Genomic DNA, 11,948 nt, shown 5'->3' on the forward strand with positions numbered 1-11,948 from the left:
ATTAATTATGAAAAATCCCACGTGCGCTCACACGCGAGCTCGCGCAGTTCAGCAGAAAGGTTGCGGGTGTCACGTGCCAATCAAACTACTTTACGTCACCACGAGCGTCCAGAACTCTTTATTTCCCCTGAGCACAGCACGCGCCAGTACTCTAATAACTAGTACTTTATTAACCAGTCCGGCCTGCTAGCTGGACTTATTAATAACTTTGTCAGAGCAAAGCACACTGATCAGAATTTTGTCTTTAGAATTATCACCAGATGTTTCGTTGTTTCGACCCAACATCTCTGCAGGTAAATAACGCAAATCTCGCCACAAACACACGCAGGTGTAATGCAGTATGAGATGAGATGAGAAACGTGTGTAGTCCAGTATGAGATGAGATGTGAAACGTGTGTAGTCCAGTATGAGATGAGATGAGAAACGTGTGTAGTCCAGTATGAGATGAGATGAGAAACATGTGTAGTCCAGCATGAGATGAGATGTGAAACGTGTGTAGTCCAGCATGAGATGAGATGTGAAACGTGTGTAGTCCAGCATGAGATGAGATGTGAAACGTGTGTAGTCCAGCATGAGATGAGATGTGAAACGTGTGTAGTCCAGTATGAGATGAGATGTGAAACGTGTGTAGTCCAGTATGAGATGAGATGAGAAACGTGTGTAGTCCAGTATGAGATGAGATGAGAAACGTGTGTAGTCCAGTATGAGATGAGATGAGAAACGTGTGTAGTCCAGTACGAGAGGAGATGTGAAACGTGTGTAGTCCAGTACGAGATGAGATGTGAAACGTGTGTAGTCCAGTACGAGATGAGATGTGAAACGTGTGTAGTCCAGTACGAGATGAGATGTGAAACGTGTGTAGTCCAGTATGAGATGAGATGTGAAACGTGTGTAGTCCAGTACGAGATGAGATGTGAAACGTGTGTAGTCCAGTACGAGATGAGATGTGAAACGTGTGTAGTCCAGTATGAGATGAGATGTGAAACGTGTGTAGTCCAGTACGAGATGAGATGTGAAACGTGTGTAGTCCAGTATGAGAGGAGCGCTCACAGGTGTGTGGTGCTCACCTGAAGGCATGCCTGAGGGCGCTGCAGGCGCACCTCCCCTCACGGGTGTCCGAGGAGGAGAAACGGGCGAGGAACCGCAGCGCTAAACTAGACCGAGAACTACAAGCACAAGCCAGAAGGGAGATGCACGTGGTCAGAGTGCTCATGCTTGGTAAGATTTCTGAATGGTTTACCAAGAATCAAGGACTTGGACTTTTAGCAGGTAGATTGAGGAAACCTTTTTGTTTAGGTGAAGGTTTGTTTGCATAAGTAGTTCATGCATTAATCACCCACTTTATCTGAAAGATTTGCCTCACACCTCAAACTCAATAGACACTTTGAAGCCTTTCTAAATATGGAAGTGTACAATTACAACCTGAATCCTGTATATTAGCGCCCCCTTTCTGACCCACTCATTAGTGGTTTCTGATCAGGGAAGCAGCAGTGATTGAATATTTTTAGCTTTTTTAGTTTAAGTTTTAGTTCATTTTAACAGTGAGTATTTTTCAAGTAATTGTTTGGTGATTATATAAACATGGAGTTGATTTGGATTAAAGTGTCAGGATTGAGTGTTTGATCTATAGGATTCCACAAACAATGCATGACAAGACAGCTTATAGATGCTAATTCTACAATATTTAAATTAAAATAGTAATTAATTAATTTGTTTGTCTAAATATTTATAATGTTGTTTCTTAAAATGTTAGACAAACATTCAGTAACATGGGATTTCTTTTTATTTGAAATGAGAAGAAATGCACTCTAAGAAGTTACAAGAAGGCCTCAGTTAAACCAAACCTTCAACTCTGAACATGCCAAAGTCCACATTGCAAGCGTCTTGAGTGCTTCTAGCAATGTCCAACTTTGCCATATTAATGGGAGACTATTGCTGAATGGTTGAGGGCTTAATCCTGGCTAACATGGATTTTGCACACCTTAGTTTTGGTTAATCCACATCCAAGAGCTTCTGTTCCAAACCTCTAGGCACTCCAGAGAGCGGTAAAAGCACTCTTCTGAAGCAAATGAAGATTATTCATAACCGTGGCTTTACCAAAGAAGAACTTTCCACTTTCAAGGTACAGTGACTTGTTGGAAATTGTGTTGAATTGTTAGGCAAAGTATTGGATACAATGGCTGGGTTCTTTTCCCAGTTGCTGTATATACTGTGTTTTGTACAGACTTTACACGCATCAGGCTGTCTCTGCCAGACAATTCAGCAGTATGGTGTATTTCTCAAGGGAAGTAGTTCAGTAAAGAGGGTGTCAGATCTCTGGATGAATCTCACTCTGAGGTGTTTTTCTTTTCTCCTTATGCTGCTTTTCGTGTGGCCTTGGGAGAGTTTCCACTGAGACCACACCTCTAGAACCCAACTAAATCTGTCATGGGCTCTAGCATGTTTAAGATGTGATCCCAGGTTGGTTCATCCCATCTACACATGAAAGAAAAGCTCTTCCAAATGATATATTGGGTAAATTTGAGAATGATGCATGTGCTGGGTCAAACACACTGGGGATCTGTGGTACTGCATGTGAAAGCACAGACCATCAGAGACATGCAACATGTGCCTGTGAGCAGGTGCAAAACTGGGCATCCGTTTAGGTTTGGACTCCACCTTCCATCTTCCGTGGCTTAATTCTGGGACCAATCAATGACTAGCAACCTCAAAATGGAGTCTTTGCTGACTAGTGAGAGCGGAAAGTCTTAACCAGATAATTACCTTTTAAAATACGACCGTGTTCATTGGGGGACTGTAAAATTGCTGTTTTCATTATTTAACAGATCACGACCATGTTGCAGCTAACTGGAAATAAATGATTGAAACCCCATCAAGTGTAACTAACTGTCTAGTGTGATTTCTCTCCTTGCGCTCGACGTCTCCTCTGCGAGCAGCCTGCAGTACTGGACAACCTCTTCACCTCCATGAAGTTTGTCCTGCATGGTATGGGCAGACTCCACATCACTCTGGCCAACAAGAAGAACAAGGTGGGCTGCAGATCTCCATGCCATGCTGGGTTCAGAAGGTCCAGTGGTCCACACAGCAGATGAGAACATTAGATCCACCAGTCGTGCCATCACTTGCTGACAACGTGCCCTTTGCTCATTAACACACTTATTATAGACATTACACACCGTCCTTTCTCTACCCGAGCACACTTCTCTTTATTCATTGTCTAAGAATGCAGAATGCCGAATGTAAACGTGGACGTTTCCCTACAGGCCCACGCGCATGCCGTCCTGTCCTGCGATCGCTGTGTAGGAGACGACCAGCAGCTGCTGCCCTTCTTGGCCTGTTCCATCTACAGCCTGTGGGGGGACGCGGGGGTGCGGGCCGCGGCCGCCAGGGGTCACGAGTACCAGCTCAACGACTCCGCCCTCTAGTGAGTGGCGTCTGTGCTTCAGCCCGCGCTCGAGAAGCACACGGCGCCTTCCGCTCTCCGTCCGTCACTTTAGAGCAGATCTCCGCTAATGACTCTTGTGACATTTGCTGAAAGGGCCTTAATTGCCGCCTCGTTAGAAAGAGTTGCCGGAGACTGTTTTGGAAATGGGTAGAATAATTACAAAGGGAGGGTACATGACATGCTCGGTTGCATGTGGCGGTCTGGGATTAACTGGGTTTGAAGCGTTTTGCAGTAATTACCAGGCCATGACAAATAAGATTTCTTATCACACTTCCATTCCTAGTGAGTATTCTGAAGGTTTTTTTTTTAACATGTTGAACAATGTCCGAAGTCGCTGACATATTTCTTGGTTTTCACTCACATTGAGATCTTGACATTAGATTTACCATTAGGTTGGTTGTGTTGGTAGGATTGTCTGCAAAAATGTTGATTGTTAAAAATTATTAAAATGTAAAAAATGTAAGTCATAAGATGAATGTCAAAATGGGTAGACTACATTTAAAATGGTAATTGTCTTTGTAATTGTAGCCAGCTGTAGCTGTTACAAGTGCCTTGATCAAGCTCTTGGGGACCCTGCCCCTTCATGGCTCTCTCTCAGTACAGCGTTCCCTTATTCACCTGCCACCGAGCTCCAGAGCAGGTTTATTACAAACTTCCATTTCATCTGAGGACCCCCAGCCCAGAGTTCCGTGTGCTGCGTCTGTCATGGTCCTGCTACAGGCCCTGTTTGCAGGAGCCCGCCGGTTCTGACAGACCCCGTTAGCGAGCGCTTGATTCCTAATGAGCTGGAGACCTTTGGGCTGCAGTGTGTTTTTGGGGTGATGAGCGGCACTGCTGGGTGTGTGTGGGCTACAGTAAACACCTCCGTCACGAAGCCCTTCGTGTTGAACCATGCTGTCCTGGATAGCCGATCTATAAATAAATGCTAATGCCGTTCTTATCTGCATTCAGGGCCATTTTCTTGCAGTGCTGTATTTCCCACTCCGCTATTGTTTGTAGTTTATATCATACAGCGAATGACAAACCCTCAACATAGTGTACAAAAGCACATTGGTTGTCTTTATGCAATTTTCATGTAGTGAAAATCATCTTGACTTCTCTGTTGTCTAAAGAGACAGCCCTCCAATCCTGATCGCAAAGCAGTGTGTTCCCCATTTTGGTCTCTTATTTGTTTCCTGAACTGCACCTGATAAGGTGTGTGGTTCTTGTGCTCCACACGCCTTTGTGCAGTGGCTTCTAACACGGAGCATTACGAGACTGCAACCTTATCAAATGAATCAGGAAAATCCCAGCGCTGTTGCCCTCTGGATGGAGTTATCGCCCGGCCTCAGGTGTGCAGTGCAGCTGGGTGATTGTCAGGTGCTCAATAGTGCTAGCGGCTAAGACGTGTGGCTTTGTCAGCCTGGTGATCAGAGCTAGATAAATGTCATGGCTAGGGATTCAGGTTATAAACATGGCTTTCCGAGTTGATGCTCTCGTTCCTAACTTCCGTCAAGCTCACATGGAGTCACGGATTCATGGGTACCCAAATCATGGGCTTTCACTCATTTCTCATCTCATTAATCGTAGACGAGGTCACCGACATGGACAGTTTGTGTTGTTTCTCTCTGACCTGGGATCAGAGCAGCGGCGGTAGGATCAGGTTAAACAGACTTAAGTGGGATTGACTAGGCAGACAGCAGAGCTGCGGACACATGACATCGCTGGCCTCCTGACTCGGGGAGAGGGAAGGTGTGAACAGAAGGAGACGAGTGGCTCCTTACGACGTCACGTTAACCAGCGTTGATACAGAACGTTTCCTAGAGGTGTTGATTCCCCTCAGCGCCCTGGTTTAGGGCTGACGTAGTTCCCCTGCTCTTTCAGAGTAATTAAAAATGACCTTGTGTTGAACGAGGCTTGTGTGTCAAGGCTGAAGAGGTGGTTGCGATCACCACGAAATGATTTAAACAGAGTCTTTCTCCTGCCCTGTGCCCGTGACGCCTGCAGCTTCTTTGACAACCTGAACCGGATCATCGGTCTGCAGTACCTCCCCACGGAGGAGGACGTCCTGAGGGTGAGAGTGAGGACCAGTGGCGTCGTGGAAACCCAGTTCATCCACAATCACCTGCAGTACAGGTAAAAGTTCCTCACCGTCCCTCAAAGCACAGCTGTATCCAAACAGAGACCTTCATTTACTTAGACCTGGTTATTCAATTCAATTCAACTTTGTCATTATACAATACAGAGTTGTACAGTATAACGAAACGCTGTCAGGGTACAACTCCAGTGCAGACATCGAAAGACAGCAGAGCAAAGACAATCGGGAGTTTATCAAAATTAACACACATGAAGACAAGATGGTATAAGGTGCACAGAACAAACGACAAATGATCGGTTTGTCATTATTGACTTGGAATGATCTATAGCACCATTTTAATCTTCCATTTGGTAGTTTAAACTGGGTGACTGTTTGGGGTTATTCAGAGTATTTGTGGATGTATCCAGTAGCCAAGGACTGTGCTGATGTAGTCTTGGTTGAGCCTGAGCTTATGTGAGAGGAATTAAAAATGAAATCACAGTAGCTGAGTTATGATGCCCACCTTTGGTGCCCATTCAAACGTATCTTTGCCATGTGAACAATACGTGTAGGGTTTAGTGGGCCGAACACCATGGTTTCAGCAGCTGACTGCAGCCCTCTTGACATAACCAGCACAAAAAAAATTCTGGTGGACTGATGTCTTATGATCTTGCCTTTGGTCATCCAGTATAATCCTGATCCTGGATGCTCGTGGTCACTTTGGAATTAGTGGGTGGGGCCTGAACCTGCATCATCGTGCTTTTTTAATGCAAGTGAAGGAGGCCCCCACACTGTGCTGTGACTCAGAGCTCTGAAATATTGATTGTTTTGCCTTTCAGAAAGGTGAGGGGATTGATAACCTCTCACTTTCTTTCTCTTTTCCTTCTTAATTTCTCTCTGCATGCTTGAGGTTTGGGTGATTGCTGTGGTAGAGAGGCCAGAAGGTCTGGGTACGTGCTCTCCACCTGCCTCTGCTGATGAACAGATGCCAAAAAGCGGCCTTGGGGAGTCTAATCAAAACCTGGGCTTGTTGGGAAGCCCAGCTGTGAGATGTTGCGTCATGCTGTCAACAGAGATGGAGAAGCGATCTAGAAATTGGTCCGAGATCTTGAGTGCTTGCTCTCCGTTGCCTTCAGGTGGAGCCTCCCGTTCAGGTGATTGTGTTGTAGAACGTGTCAGGGAGTTTGCAGTCACTCGTGTGTCAGAGCTCCAGGCCGGCTCCGTCTCTTGAGTGATAGCGGAGAGGATGTGGGCAGCTGTTCCAGGACTTATCGCTGTGCACACAAAGCGGCATTGTGTTGGCACTGTGTTTTTGAGTGTTTTTTGAGCTAAGCTTCTAGCAGTGATGAGCTTGATGAACGCTTGCTTCTCCGTGTGGAGCAGAGAGTGCTCTGTCCTGCTCACCCCCCCCCCCCCCCCCCCCCCCACCACCACGTACCCCAACGCTGAGGTGCCGCACGCTACCTTGGGCTGTTTCAGAGTCTTTACATGCTCCACAGCAGAGATGAGATGCAGCCCCGTTAAGTAGATGTGATGACTGGCGTCCTTCGTTAAGCACCAAGTGTTGCAGCACTAATGTTTCACCAGCTCGTGACTCCATGGTGTGGCAGCGATGGGGCAGAAAGTTGTCGCAGAAAGTAGAGCTCAATTGATCGGTCATATTCCATTTCCTGTGAGTCCAGCACCTCGGGTCCACATGGTTCAGCAAACGTACTGCGGTGTCGGGCTGGTGTGAATCAGCGTTAAATTGGACGCAGTTTTCTGCTGTTGTACAACTGACATTAGTGGATCTTTCAACGCACAATTGGAGACTAGAAAGTTAATAACACGAACATCACAAGAACTAAGCAAAAGGTGAATTACAACTGGAAGAAAAGCAAGTGTGAATATGGAAGTTGCTTTTGACTTTTTGTTATTTCAGAACTTTTTTAAATGATATTCTTTGATTTTGTTTATTTAAGGAAGATAGTCATGGCTAAATTTTCTTATTTTACCAATTCTTAGTGTGATGGCTAATTGGTCTTTAGAATGAGGTGCTCTGGCACTTGTATATTTTAACCTTGTCTTGTATTCATAACTTTTACCCCAATGCTTGTCCTGCTAGGACTTTACATTTGAACCATTGTGGAATAAGATTAATTATATGCAAAATGATTTATTTAGTCATAACATGTGCTTTATGCTGAGAGAGAGAGAGAGAGAGAGAGAGATACATACATGCATACATACATACATGCATACATACATACATGCATACATACATACATGCATACATACATGCATACATACATACATACGGCTCTTCTCAAGGTTTCTTCCTAATGACAGGAAGAAATAGGCAGACTTTCCTTGCCACTCTCACCTTTGTCTTGCTCACTGGGGACTTGAACATGTGTGAAACCTCTTGGTGATAACGGCTGAAATAAAAAGGGCGATACAAATACATTTGACCTTGACTCTGTGCTGCTGTTCACAGAGTGTATGATGTTGGTGCTCATCAGCTCTCGCAGAAGAAGTGCTTCAGCCATTTTGATGATGTCATGGCTGTGATGTTTGTAGTGGCTCTCACTGGGTATGATCGAACCGTTCCTCAGAACCCCTCTCTGGTGAGTGACCCGTTTGACAATTGTTACGAACTCCTGCCAACAGCCTACCAAAGAGTAATTCATCTTGATTTAGTCTACTATCCTGAATATTCTAGGCTAAGTAAAGCCCATTACATCAGTGGTTGCAAACGAACATGCAGGTTAGTGTATCTGGTACAAAGTGATGCACACTGGGAAATACCAGCCTGCCTCTGGAAGTCAGGAAGATCCAAGCAATGTCCCACAAGGACCACGAGCCCAACCAATCAGATCAACGTATGAAATCTGTCATGGGTCTGTCATGATGAGATCACCAGAGGGGAGTTAGTGCCCCCCAGTGAATAGGATGGTTGTCATTAGTGTAGTGTCCATGTACTTTTTACTATTAAAATGTCTATAGTTCATCAATTTCAAATGGAGTCCCAGTGGTACTCAGAGTTTATGATAATAAACTTGCTTCTTGTTTTCTGGTCCTCTCTTCTCTAATGGTCGTCTCCATGTTCTTCCCTACAAGAACTGTCTGCAGGAAAGTCTGGAGCTCTTTACCAGCATCTGCAACAACACGTTCTTCAGAAAAGCTTCACTGGTAGGTTCATATTCAGTAGAAAAGTTGTGTGTGTTTGTATGAAGGTTCCAGTGAGTATCTGCAGTGTACTGTAATAAATATGTAGACGTAGCACCAGGAACCCAGAGAAACGCCACATTTCAGATGTCTTGTGCCAGCTACGTGCCTCCAAGTTCTAGGAGGTGGATTCAGAAAAAGTAGATGTTTAAATTCTAGCGTTCATTCCACATGGTCCTAAAGTTCTTGAGTTCTTTCCTACATCTTCAGCTTCATTGCCGCCATAGCAACAACTGGCAATAGCAACAGATATATCATTAATGAAGTGTATGTTAGTGTTATAAAGCCTTGCTCTAGTAACATCCTTATTTCTCATGCTCACAAAATGATCAGCAATGCTTCTCTTGTTTTCTCCAATGTAAAGCTGAATAGGTCTCTTACAAGTAACGCAGTAGACGACTCCTGCAGATATAAATCCAATTAACAGGTGTATAGGATCAATTTATATAGTGGCTGTGTTGATATAATTTCATGTAGCATCGAGTTGGTACAGACTACAGTACCACAGGTATTATTCGTCGACTCATTTCTCTAACGCTTGGCCAGCATGTGTGTTTGTTTTGTCTGTAGGAGATTAGTGGAGGATCGTCCAGGGTTTTGAAGTGATTAAGTATAATATTAGGCTTTTATTTGTAGGTTCACATGAGAACTAAAGTTGTTGCTGTGTTATCAGTAGACTGTAGGCACTTAAAGACAACAAATGAACATGTCCATTCTGAATGCATATCTGAAGCTTTTATAGACCAAAGTTCATTGTTCATTGATGTACATTGACGCTGAAGATGTATAAATCTATGTACTTGTATATGTGTGTGTATTTTATGCACTATTGCAGTATTGCTTGGTCTGCAATATACTTATGAAAGACATTCCAAAACCTTTGATGCCTGTCGGTCAATCTATAAAACTAAGTGTAATTGCTTCCGTTATTGCTATAAAAGGCACAGTGAAGCGTGGGGGAGGGGTCACCTCAGGAAAGTTCAAAGGCATGTGTCAGCATGCACATAAATATATTCATAAAGAAATAACCTGCATCCATAGTTAGAGCAGCATGTTGTACCTGACGGTCTAGCCAAGCCTGTCCTAGACCACCTCCGTACAATCTTAGCCTGGTGTTGGGGGAGGGCAGACCTGGTTATTAACATCTGACTAAACCCGTCAGCTAAATATCAAGTGTGGTATAAACTGAGTCGGGGCTGTTGGGATTTGTTTGGGGGAGACTAACTTTAGGCTCAAGCAGGTTCATTTACATTTGTGTAGTCCGTATGGAAGTATTGTTCTAAGACTTTTACTGTTTTATAATTCTTGTGTGCATCCACAGATTTTATTTATGAACAAAACCGATCTGTTTTGTCAGAAGATAATTCATTCGGGCAGACACCTGCGATTGTACTATCCTGAATTCAAAGGTAATGAAATCACCTGAGCAGGCAACGTGTAATTCTTCATTCTGTTTGATATTGCACAAATGAAAACTAGGAGATTCTAAAATGTAAAGCTGTTTTCCTACAAATTAATTTCACCAACTGAAAATGGCCCCAAAATGTATTGGAACGTGTAGTGGAATATATTGGAGTTCTGGGGCACGTGAATTATTTCATCTTGATGACCAGGTTGGCTCCACGCTGTTTCAGAGCAAAGCGAGCTGGGATAAGGATCCAGTTCATCACCTTTCCCCTTTTCTTCTGAGTGCCGTGTGTCTCTGTGCGTTTTTATCGACCCAGACATCATGTGTGCTCCTCTACTGTGTGGTGCAGGCCCAGACTGTGATGTAAACGCAGCCGCGCACCACCTCACCTCCCTGTTTCTGGAGCGGTCCACCGCCTCGGGCAAGCCGGTGTTCCCACACTTCACCAACGCCACACACACCTCCGCCGTGCGGCAAGTGCTCAACGTCGTCCTGAACACGGTCGTGCATCAGAACCTTGAAGATGTCTCGCTGCTGTGAACGTGCCTGTTGCTAAAGATTTTATACCTTCAATCTACGTGTTTTTAATGTTTTAATATACGGAATGCATGCAAGTTGCGTATGTACAATATGGATGTGTTTTATGAAATAAATATATTTTCCTATTTTCATGATTGGTGTATTTGAAGACAAACTTGAATTGCAGGTTTTGATCTTTTGATTTATTTCATATACTTGTAGCAAGACATTTTTGTTCCCGAATACAGAGTTAGACACTTGATTCCCTCAGACAGACTGTGGTGTGTTACTGACTGGTCCCGTTGCTTTTCAAAGGTGTAAACGTCTGTTGGTACAGGTGCTGCTCAGGTGTTCAGACAATCTCTCGAATCTAGGGCGATCACTACGGCTGCCTCGCACCGGAACGTAGGTGTAGCATCGTGTTCAGGTTCGCAGCTCTGCAGATTCGGTGATATGTCTTTTACACAGACGTGCTGTGGAAGTAAAATGTTCACGCATTAGTTGACGCATCGTGTCCTTTGCACGCGAGCGGTGCACATCCACCTCGTGGCGGTGCTGAACGGACAGCGTCCGGGGTGCTGAAATACGGAGGCGCAAGTTTCGCAAACGACTATAGATACTGCACAGCTACCACAAATCAATAAAGGTTTTTTTCATTACAGTTTTGGTCTACAGGTTAAAGTTTGTTTCAGAACTTTTGCCGGGCGGTGTTATTGCTTTTCTTAACGTCTAAGATCTCGATTAAGGAGTAGAGTGGTCTGCAAGATTAGTAATCGGAGAGGCTTACCATATTCGCCAGGGCGAAGATGCGTCGTAAACTTGTTTCTGTGAGTTCGTTTTTCGTTTCAGTGGACTCGTCCCTCTCCCTTGTGACAGGTTCGGCTCTTCTGTTAGGAGATCTTCGAGTTCCTGACAACAAACCCGATGCTCGCCCAACAGAGTAATAGCTTGGACCAGCTGCCTGCTTGTACCAGGCTTCTGCTTGGTAAAAGGCAAATACAGAAACTGCCAAAACTACAAGAGCCCGCTTGTCAAACTTCACCATCGTTGAAGATACCGGGAGAACTGCTAGCCTGATGTTTACGGTGCGCTTAACCTGTTCTTTCCCCCCGTGCTTATATACAGACCCCGTGGTCGTGTTCACGTTTCAACTTCAGCACGATTGGCGATGAATGATTCCCGTTTGATATCGTTCATTTGTGCGCTTATGCGTGACTTTTGATATTCGAGCCGCATTATTCGTGAATGGAAATGCAAATTTGAATTTATGCGAAATTATCAAAATATAAATCATCTCGATCGGTCTCTAGACG

At 44.5% G+C, this 11,948-nt stretch overlaps 2 protein-coding genes across 2 annotated transcripts; one reads left to right on the top strand and one right to left on the bottom strand.

The window, feature by feature from the left end:
- The first annotated feature begins 77 nt into the window (after positions 1-77).
- On the top strand, positions 78-10,785 carry LOC143508772 (guanine nucleotide-binding protein G(o) subunit alpha-like). Its single transcript, XM_076997405.1, has 10 exons — positions 78-293; positions 1,074-1,218; positions 2,031-2,122; positions 2,937-3,029; positions 3,264-3,424; positions 5,432-5,560; positions 7,978-8,107; positions 8,601-8,672; positions 10,030-10,117; positions 10,466-10,785. The coding sequence occupies exons 1-10, from the start codon at positions 261-263 to the stop codon at positions 10,654-10,656; spliced, it is 1,134 nt and encodes a 377-aa protein (XP_076853520.1). The 5' UTR covers positions 78-260; the 3' UTR covers positions 10,657-10,785.
- A 93-nt stretch (positions 10,786-10,878) lies between these two features.
- Positions 10,879-11,699, bottom strand: LOC143508773 (neuropeptide B-like). Its single transcript, XM_076997406.1, has 2 exons — positions 11,423-11,699; positions 10,879-11,108 (listed from the first exon to the last, which is right to left on the bottom strand). The coding sequence occupies exons 1-2, from the start codon at positions 11,678-11,680 to the stop codon at positions 10,980-10,982; spliced, it is 387 nt and encodes a 128-aa protein (XP_076853521.1). The 5' UTR covers positions 11,681-11,699; the 3' UTR covers positions 10,879-10,979.
- Between the last annotated feature and the right edge of the window lie 249 nt (positions 11,700-11,948).

The sequence above is a fragment of the Brachyhypopomus gauderio genome, chromosome 2 (assembly GCF_052324685.1).
Source record: "Brachyhypopomus gauderio isolate BG-103 chromosome 2, BGAUD_0.2, whole genome shotgun sequence".
In the NCBI taxonomy this organism is placed as follows: Eukaryota; Metazoa; Chordata; class Actinopteri; order Gymnotiformes; family Hypopomidae; genus Brachyhypopomus; species Brachyhypopomus gauderio.

Coding starts and splice junctions, on each gene's coding strand:
- LOC143508772 (XM_076997405.1), top strand. CDS start 261: ATGTTTCGTTGTTTCGACCCAACATCTCTGCAG. Junction 1,219..2,030: donor GGTCAGAGTGCTCATGCTTG/GTAAGATTTCTG, acceptor CCAAACCTCTAG/GCACTCCAGAGAGCGGTAAA. Junction 5,561..7,977: donor CACAATCACCTGCAGTACAG/GTAAAAGTTCCT, acceptor TGCTGTTCACAG/AGTGTATGATGTTGGTGCTC.
- LOC143508773 (XM_076997406.1), bottom strand. CDS start 11,680: ATGGTGAAGTTTGACAAGCGGGCTCTTGTAGTTTTGGCAGTTTCTGTA. Junction 11,109..11,422: donor TCTTCGCCCTGGCGAATATG/GTAAGCCTCTCC, acceptor TTACTTCCACAG/CACGTCTGTGTAAAAGACAT.